The sequence below is a fragment of the Zonotrichia albicollis genome, chromosome 7 (assembly GCF_047830755.1).
Source record: "Zonotrichia albicollis isolate bZonAlb1 chromosome 7, bZonAlb1.hap1, whole genome shotgun sequence".
In the NCBI taxonomy this organism is placed as follows: Eukaryota; Metazoa; Chordata; class Aves; order Passeriformes; family Passerellidae; genus Zonotrichia; species Zonotrichia albicollis.
The window spans coordinates 33,273,537-33,283,349 of NC_133825.1; the positions used below are offsets into that span (position 1 = coordinate 33,273,537).

At 43.6% G+C, this 9,813-nt stretch overlaps 1 protein-coding gene across 10 annotated transcripts in view; it reads left to right on the forward strand.

Annotated features, from left to right (window-relative positions):
* Positions 1 to 9,361, forward strand: part of C7H10orf71 (chromosome 7 C10orf71 homolog) — a 73,869-nt gene extending 64,508 nt beyond the window's left edge. For all 10 annotated transcript variants that reach the window (XM_026799710.2, XM_074544952.1, XM_074544950.1 and 7 more), the window contains one exon: positions 183 to 9,361. In XM_026799710.2, coding sequence (XP_026655511.2) covers positions 359 to 4,942 — 4,584 coding nt within the window. In that variant the 5' untranslated portion in view covers positions 183 to 358 and the 3' untranslated portion in view covers positions 4,943 to 9,361. The remainder of the gene's footprint in view (positions 1 to 182) is intronic.
* The last annotated feature ends 452 nt before the right edge of the window (positions 9,362 to 9,813 follow it).

Here is a 9,813-nt window from a genome sequence, read left to right on the forward strand (position 1 = left end):
TCCAGAAATTAGACTATTTAGCATGAACAACTTGAATTGATTAAAATAACAGTGATTTTTAATGTTGTTCATTGTGTTGCTGGCATCCCAAAATTAGTCGGTGACTGATATATCTGGAAAATACTCTCTGTCTAATAGTGTTAATATAGAAAAATGGTAATTTGTAATTTTTGGCTTTGCAGAGAAGAAAGTCTTCTTCAGCTATTCTGTAAGATGAGTCAATGTGCAGAAGCACCACCTGGAAGAATGGCTTTGTGCTTGTGAATTGCAAACAGCTGGATCTGCCTCACAAAGTCACCTGCCTATTCAACATCTGAAATTAATCCTTTGGACACTTCACCCATGACTCTCATAAACAATGCAGGGAAATAAGAAACATACAGAAGGACACAGTGACTCCTCAAGTATTGGGAGTCTCCTGGATGATGCAGACAGAGAAGTAAGCAGCCTCACAGCTCGGGCTTTCAAGAGTTTGTGTGTAGCAGAACTTGAAGACCCTTACAATGAGCCAGAACTTTCCATTTCACCTGACTTTGCCCTCCAGTTGTCTGCTAAATTTCACTCAGGGACATTAAACCATGACATCAAGAAAAGCAATGTCTGTGACAAGCTAACAGCAAGAAACAATGAACATACAATATGGGCTTCTACATTCCAGCAGTTACCTAAGTGTGCTTCAGAAGAGAAGAGGATTGCTAAAAACAACGCCTTTGCCATGGAAAGGAAATTGAGCTTGCCAGTCCCTGGTTCAAGGAACAATAAGCATGCTTCAAAAGTGTCCTCATTGATTAAGACGTTTGACAAGACTGCAGACCAAGGGTCAGGAAGTTCTGTGATAACAAATAAGCAGCCCATTAAGAATAGCTTTCAAAAATACAAAATAAATCAGGGCATTGATACTGCTTCCTGGGATGATGCAGACATTTTAAGCATCCACAAGGAACTTTCTGAATTTTCTGAGGCTAGTCAAGGTAGCCACTGCTTCAGTGGCAAACATGAGCCACAGAGAAGACCTAATAAAACAGACCTGAGTTATGGGGACTCTGATGGTTATTATCCTGTGCTGATTGAGATGTCAAAAGTAGCCAAGTCAAATTTTTCCCATTCTTCTAAGAAGGCTTTAAAAAACAAAAACTTGAAAGTTAGTGAGCCAGCAAAAAAAGGTAGTTTTCTTCACAGTGAGAATAGTGCTTTTGAATCATGGAATGTTCATCATAAAAAAATGACAGAAAAAGAGGAATTTGTTGACATAAAAATGGAAAAGGAAGGCCATGCATACCCAGAAGAATCACCATTTGTTAAAGGATCCCACACAGGTGATCATAAATTGTCACCTGCCATGACCACTGTTGCTAAGAAGAAAGAGAAAGATTTTCAGATGAAGCCAACTCTACAAGAAGCTTCTTTCTCTCTCCGAGTTGTCCCTCAGGGTCCCCACCCTTTAGAAACAAAATTCCCTGTTGTTTTCCCTCCCACCCCTCCCCCGAGGAACCATGTACCCCAGGGTCCCCCTCGGCCACCCCCTGCCCCACCAGCTCCTCCTCTCCCACCCCCGTGCCACCCCCCAGCACCCCCTAGCCCAGAAGCCCCTCCTGTGCCACCACCCCCAGTGCCAGCTCGACTGTCCCCCACTGCCCTGTCCCAAGGCTCTGTGTCACCCCAGTCTGTGTCCCACAGCATGGTTTCACCCTCTCTCAGGTTTGAGACACCCAGCCCTCCTCCCCCAGAACCCCAGGGCACCTCAGCTGAGGAGGAGCCCCAGAGCCCCCGGCTGGGCAGTGCCTGCCCACCCTGGAGGAGACAGAGGGCTGCAGAAAGGGCAGCAGGGAGGAGACAGGCTGCAAAGGAGAAGGTCACAGACAGCCACAGGACCTCATTTTCTGAAAAGGCGACTGGTGCTGACCCTGGTCTGCGTGTGTCTCCTCTGGCCAAACAGGCAAACTCCCCTGGATCCATCAGCCCCTCTTTCAACATCAGCGAGCTCCTAACACCTGTCATACCCCCAAAACAGGACATGGACACCGCTGAAAGGGAGCTGATCCCACTGACACCTCCTCCCATGGAGAGCATGGCCTCAAGAGACCCTGAGGAGAGCACCATGGATGATTACAGATCCTGGGATAATTGCAGGTTGACGGCATCGAGTCTGTTATTTAACTTAAAGGATGTGCGCAAACGTGTTAAAAGCATTTATACCCCTTCTCCCCTGTTAAGGGCCTTGGAGGAGAAAAATAAAACCAGGGAAAATATGCAGGAGAGTACCAAAATGGATGCCTCATTCTCAACTTCGCATGACGAAAGTGAGAAAAATATTACAGAGAAAGATGAATTGAGTGATATAGCTTATGTATTGTCTAGCAATGTTCATGAAAATGACAATAAAACCGATTTAACTGGACACTTAAGAGGCAATCATCTGACTTTGAGTTCACCCCAGACAACAGAAGAACTTCCATTTTACCAATCTGGAGACAGCATGAAGCAAGACAATTCAAAACACCAAGATCTGGTTAAAAACACAGAGGATGATGAAAATTTCCCCTTGTTCAGACATGGATCAAATGAACCTGTCTTAGGAAAACATCAGCACTACACAGCACAGAGGCCATTCAGCAGAGACAATGTAGTTACAAAAGCTGGGCAGCCCATGAAAAATCACAATGTTCAGGGTGAGGAAAATGAAAGACAAGCTGCTATTCAGAATGAAAATTTTGCCTTCAAAACACTCCTAAAGCAACTCTCACCAGAAGAAGATGAGCCTTACAGTGGCGCCCAAACCAACATTGTGGTACCTGGCCATGAAGCACGAGGCAAAAGAAGCACTAGTTCCTCAGAGCAATCCTTCGTCTCCACAGTGGAGCAGCCACTTCAGGAAGAGCCATTTCTGCCAGCACCCCTGATGGAGCAGACGTGCCTCCAAGAGAGCCAGAGGACTGACAGTGAAAAGGGTTCAGGAAGTAAGAAAAGACACAAGGAGAGAGGGAAAGAGGTTGGGGAAGATGAACTGCAATATTATGCTTGTATCAGCCCTGGTACTGGTGCAGCAGAGAAGAGGGAGGGAAGTGTTACTGGGAATGAACAGAGGAGCCTGATGAAAGAGAAGATAGGGAGAGAGAAAAGGGAAGAGGCTGACAGCACAAATTCTGCATCTGACAGTATTAGAGAGACATCCATCCCCAGGTCTGAGGAACCACAAACACCATCATCTTCAAGCTCAACCAAACCCAGTCTCTTTCTGATTAAAGATAACACATTCAGGTCCCCTCAGGTGATAAGGGCTGTCAAGCTGCCCCTACTCCGGTCATTCTCCCTGGATGACTCAGTGAGCAGCAGCTATAGGGAAATGGAACGTAAGTTTATGTCCCCAGCAGTGTACAGCAAGCGGCACCGAAACATGTTGCACGCCCAGGAGGGGGGCTGGTGGGCATCGAGACACAGAGGGCAGCAGAACGTGACAGATGGAGCAACTGACAGAGAAAAAGAAGCCAGTGAGTCTGGATCTACTTCAGTAACAGTGGATCCCACTCTTCTGGAAAATACAGAGAGCTTTTTATTTGGAAAACTGACAGAAGAAGATGAAAAGATTTATGTGTTGTTAAATAAATTTGGGAAAATGGATGAGGAAAGTGTCTGTAGAGGTGAAAAGAAGCCTACAAAGGCAAGACACAGCTTAGAACAGCCAATGACAGGCCTGGAAAATGACCAAGCTCAAAACAACAGCTATGCTGCAGAAAGAAAGAAAAATTACTTTAAGAATCATCATTTATCTAACCGTAAAGGGGGCTCTTGCGCAAAAAAAATAATCACTAGGCAGACAATTTCCCCTGTGACTGGCTCCATATTAGAGGACCACACATGTTCTTCTGTATCCAATGACACTTTAGAGGATATCCTGCATCCAGAAGACGTACCTTTGTTAGATAATCTTTCATGCCCTGCTGTCAGAAGCCCCAGGTCAGGAAACACAATGTACTCTGCCAGTTCATTGTCAGATAAACCCACTGTTTCTGGCCTTAGAGAGACAGGGGATGTTACAAATCCTGCGTTGTTGAACATGGCACTAGAGAGGCAAGCTTATATGCCTGCAGAAGAGATAATCAATTCAGCACAGAGGAATCTACTTTTGGATGTCACAGGGGAAGATGGGAGACAGGAGCCCAGGGGACTTGGTGGGAGACCATCAGGCAAGCCACCCACTGTGCCACCAAAAACAGAAAAGGCTCTGCGTCGGGCTAAAAAGCTGGCAAACAAGAGGAAAAAGGTGCAAGAGCAGCAGAAAAACCACCAGACTGAGCATGCATATTCTGTAGGGAGAAGGTCTACTCATTCTGGAGAGACAATAGCATCTGCTTCACCCTTAGTATATTCTCCCCTTCATCCTCCCCTTCACTCAACTTTTACTCCCACAGAAACCACTCCTGGGAAATCTAGGCTTGCACCAGCAGCAAACTCTTCATCCTCTTCAACCCAGCGGAAACTCCTCCAGGACCCTGACTCTGGTCAATACTATGTAGTTGATTTACCAGCTGAAGTTAATGTAAAGACATTTTATGACCCAGAAACAGGCAAATATGTTCAGGTCTCAGTCCCTTCCTTGGAACAGAACTTATACCAGTCCACCTCTTCAGAAATGAAGAATTCTCCCTATGCCTCCTACCCTAGAGTGCTGCCTTTACCAGCCTCGTCAGTAGCTGTGCTGAAATCACCTTCTCAGCTCTCTGAGCCTGCCTGGTCAGTGCCTGCTGCACCAGAACCAGCTGAACTACCTGAAGATGGCTACAGATACTCTGAGTCTGTGGACACTGAACCAGCCTCCTACTCCTACCATCAAGATGCTGGAGAAACTCAAGTTCACTTAGGCAAGGATGTGAGCCCAACCCAAAGTACTAGCATTGTCACCCTCACCAGTTTAGATGATTTTGCTGCTGAAGGAGTATCTTGAAAACTGAAGTAACAAAACATGCCAGCTAGTGTTTTTAAGAACTGTCTGGACAGACACATGCACACAAAAGCACATGCAGATTTGATATTTTTGCAACACTTTGTCTGAATCTCATTGTGGTTTGAGTGGGAAAGGAAAAGGAAGCTGTTCATGTTGAAAGATGCAAAGTAATGACCACTCTGAAGGAAAGAGAAATTGAGTAAGCACCAAACTATCAGTGAGATGAAGGGGCAATGCCAGCTAGACAAAAACATTTGACAATGTAAAGCCACTGCTTGCTGCTGCTGCTGCTTTGTCATTAAGAAGGCTGGGATAGCCAAAGCAAGTGTCCTATTGCCCAGATGTGTTGCATGATACATGACACTAAATAAAATCTGTGAGACCATCCTATGCATCCCATGAGACCTGGAACTGATGCTGCATCTACTGAACTTTCCTCACTCACTGCCTTTGAACTATATTGACAGGTAGAAAATCTCTGGCTAAAGATATGCCATATATGCAAGATCCATTTTTTGCACACTTTGATTGCCCTGATGTCATTGACAAGAAGATTGTATATTGGATGCACAATACAACAGCCATGTCAAAAAAACCCCTTTTAAACAACCAGAATACAGTTACAGCTGCTCTAGATTTCCCATGTACTTTTGCAGTGCCCACTAATATGCTGCTGAATTCTTTATATTTCTTGATAATGCCCAAATAGGTTTCCCCAGAGTCAGGATTTATTTATAATGCAACTTAAAACTTCAGGTTATCTTGATACTTGGCCTGAAATACTTTGGTGAGGAGCAAGGTTGAATGAAATCCCGCAACAGTATTTAACTGTTTGTTAGGACAAGAGGTTCTTAGCTATTGTAATTGAAATGTGTTTTGTTTAGTTTTCAGGCTCCCACTGAAACATGGAACTAACTTTTAAAACCAGCAAAATGTACCTAAGTTTGATCATGTGAATTCTGTGATTTAATACAAACAGACAGACAAACAACATATTCAGGATGTCCAAAGTATTAATTTCTAGAAAAGTGCTTCTTTGAATTATCACTTTTCTTTGAAAATCTGTATGAAAATATCATTCTTCCTTGCATAAGCTCTTTTTTATCATCATAGTTAATGAGGAAACCTAGGTGAAAAGATGGAAAAATTGAATGTATTGTGCCTGCTTGTAAATATCTGTATTTGGAGTATTGGCTTAGTTTTTTCTGTCTCATTTTCATACTGTTTTCCCCAGTCATAGCTGAAATGCAGAAGCTCTAAAGAAGAATTATACCAGTGACTTTCAGCCTGATTCACATCTTAGGCAATTTTTACAGGATTTTTTTTCAGTGAAGCAGCTCTTGCCTTCCTGAAAGGAAAGGGATGAATCAGGCCTTTTGTTAATGAATACAGTGTGGAGACAGGACACAGGCACTGCTCCACTCGCCCAGTGTTAATATTTGTGACAGAGTTTTCCTTCAGAAAATTTCCAAGTACAGAAGCCTCTCCTGGGACACAGACCCCCTTTGTGGTTTGTCTCCTTCCTTAAGCTGAATTCTGCTCTCAGCCTTCCTCCATCCCTGAAAAGAGCCATGTGCTCACAACCTGTCCTGTCCCACCTGACAGTTCCTTTCCTCAGTGCCACTTACTGAGACATTTCTCTTAGACAAACACTAAGAGCATCGGGCATTCACTGATTACAGTGGGGTTTGGATTAATGACTTTAATGATTTTCAATGGTTGATTTCACCTGTTACACATTTTGTGATTTGGTAGGTATGATTGCAGCAGAGGTATGGGTTGGAAATGAAGAAGCTTGTACTGGTATATTTGAGTTTTAAGCATATTCAGCCAAATGCCCATATTTGAATAAACATTTATTGTTCAGTTTTCCACCCAGGAAAGTTTTCAACACCTGATGGAATAAAGCTCTGAACAACATGGGGTGTCCTCAGAGCTGACCCTCCTTGACCAGGAGGTTCACCCAGAGATCTCCTGAGATCTTTTGCAGCCTGAATTATCCTGTGATCCTGTTCTGAAAACATTAAAATTTTAATTAAGTTTGACTTGGAACTCAGCAAATGCAGTCTCCCCCAAAAAAGGCTCATTTTGAAAGACAGTTTTTTTAAAAAAACATGAAAATCAAGAGTGTTTCCAGAACAAGAGTTCATTTTCAAGTTGTTAAACTGAGGGAAGTGGCTCTTACTATAAATATTTTTCTTAGTCACCAATATTTTGTAAACTGATGGTGCTATTCATGTTGCACTTCTCTGTTGCTGTCACTCTATACAGCATAATGTCTATCCAGTATAGAGCAGCATCTCATCCGCATGTTAAAATATAGACAAATATATCCATTAGTGTTTTCCATGGTGCATTTAGACAAAACCTATGAAATCTTAAAGCCTATCAGAATGCACAAGCTTTTGTGTGTGTGTGTGTGTGGTATTACAAATTTTAATGCCCTTAAGGGCCACAAGTCAAGAAGTAAGCTCTCAGAGGACAGGATAAAAGCTTCATTTCCAAGGGAAGACTATGAATATGAAGTATCTGTGCACAGATTAAAAAATGAATGGTAATTTGATGACAAAAATTTATATATGTACTTAAAAAGGTCCCTTTTACTTCTTTAATTGTCATTTATTTCATAGACATGCACACTTCTGAACCCTTTTGTCAAAGGTCTCCTAAAACTGTTATTGTGGAGAATGGGATGCTCCATTATACTGCTGCCAGGTATGTGAGGAAAGCAGGGTGTATTTTTCCCTCTGCTGTAAAGGTGAACTGAAACATGGGCATTTAAAGAGGAGACAGTCCCAACTTGGATTCCAAATACATTTCAAGTAGGACTTCTTCATTTCCATCAGCCCTTTCTGCCAGCTTCAGGGAGCTGCATTCACAGTGGACAGTGTCTCTGAACAGCTCCCAGAGGGGATTTTGTCCTGGAGAATTTGTAAGTAAATTGTTGCAGCAAGGTGAGGGTCTTCTCCAAAGTAACAAGTGACAGCACCTGAGAAAATTACCTGAGAGGTAATTTGCATGGAGGTTTATATGGGACACTAGGAAACATTTCTTCACTGTAAGGGTGCTCAGTCACTGGAATAAGCTGCCCAGGGAAGCAGTGGAATCACCATCCTTGGAAGTGTTCAAAAGGTGTGGTGAACACTTAGTGCTAAGTTAACTGTTGCTCACAAGGATTTTAGAGGTCTTTTCCAACCTTAATGATTCTGTGAAATTAATCAAATGGGAGAGTTTTGAGAGTAGATAAGAAAGTGGGTTTTTGTCTTCTATTCGAAGCTTTCTGCACTTTGACACAGGGCAAGAATGATATTGGAAAAGTATTGCTACAGGTCCCAGCCTGCTATTGAGCAGGAACCCATCAGCAAAGCTGCCTCTGGCCTAGCCCATGCTGCTGGCCAACTTCTTGCTAGGCTGTGGGAGTGTGTGTGAACAAACATACATCCACAAAATCAAAGTGTGTGTGAACAAGCATGCATCCACACAAACAACCCTATATATGTAATATACCTGTAAAACTGCCATTTGCATATCAGTATAAGAAAGCAGTAATGCCTGTGATGGTGAGCACAAAATGTTTGTGTGTTGAAGGAAGACAAATGACACTTTTCAAATAACAAATACTTTTCGTTCCTCGCCCTATCGTGTTTGTGTTTGTTGGGGGGATGTTTCCCTTGCTGCTGTGGGAGACAGGGCTGAAGAGGTCAGTACCAGGCTGAGTGAGAGCTGTAAATTGACCCTTTTTTTTTGGGGGGGAGGGGTGCTATGGGAAACGTGCAATAGTCCTGAAAGCAGTTGTAGGAAAGCAGTGTCTTGTGACAGTGACATTAATGTGTAGGTGAAAAAGGCGTTGAGGCAAACCAAGCCAAGTTCTGCCTTGTGGTTAGGACTAAAGAACACAGCATCTCTTGGTATGCAGGGAAGCACAGCAGGCTGAAGGGAACATTGCTTTCATTGTTTCCTATTCCTGCACATGGCCTTTGTGCATGTTGCATTTCTTGGTGCCCTGAGGCTCCTTTGCAGTGGTGGTTCTTCCTAGGCAGGAGTGACTGAGGCCAAACCTGACTTAGCTAGTCCTTCATTCTAGGGCCAGAGTTGCCTTCCTCTGAATCTCCTTCTCCTTGTGGCGTGACTGCAATGCCAACAGTCCAGCTGTCACATGGCAGATTTGGACTGCCATCCCACAGCCATGGCTCTGCCCCAGGGGCTTGAATTTCCTCGTGGAAAATGCTGGATTTGTTTTAGAGAGTTCAGTTTAATTGAAATGGCCCACATGCATGGATTTTGTCAGCTCCTCCTTGGGAGTTCAGTGCCTTCCTAAGTCATCTGTCCAAGAAGATAAATGTTCCATCAATGCAACTGTACTTGCAAATAAGTAATTATTTATTAATTAATAAAATAAATGGAACTTGTTTTATAATACTGGAATGACTTCTAGCCAGCTGTTTCGTTGTAATTATGTGTCATTGTAATTCTATCTCCAGTTATGCTGGCAGAGAAAGTTGAGAACACACAAGTGTGAGAGTGTGTGAGTGTGGGTGTGTGTGTGTGTTTGTGTGCTTGTGTGTGTGGTATACAATTAAAAGGTCTAGGAGATGACTGGATGCAGGGCTTCATCCCTCTTCCTCCCCCTTCTTAAAGAGAGGGAGCAGGACACTGGGCAGAAGCACCTTTGGCCCACGACTCCTGTGATTGTTCCCACCCTCCCTGTTATGAAAGGGCAGTGGTCTGTCTGGCCAGAGGACCATGGAGATATATGCCAGCACCCAATCCCAAAGCACTGGGAGATGATCACCTTCTTGCCATCACCCAGAGGACATCAGGGCCTTTGTACTCCCTGTGTCCCATCCACCTGGGGGAAGTTACCAGGAGTG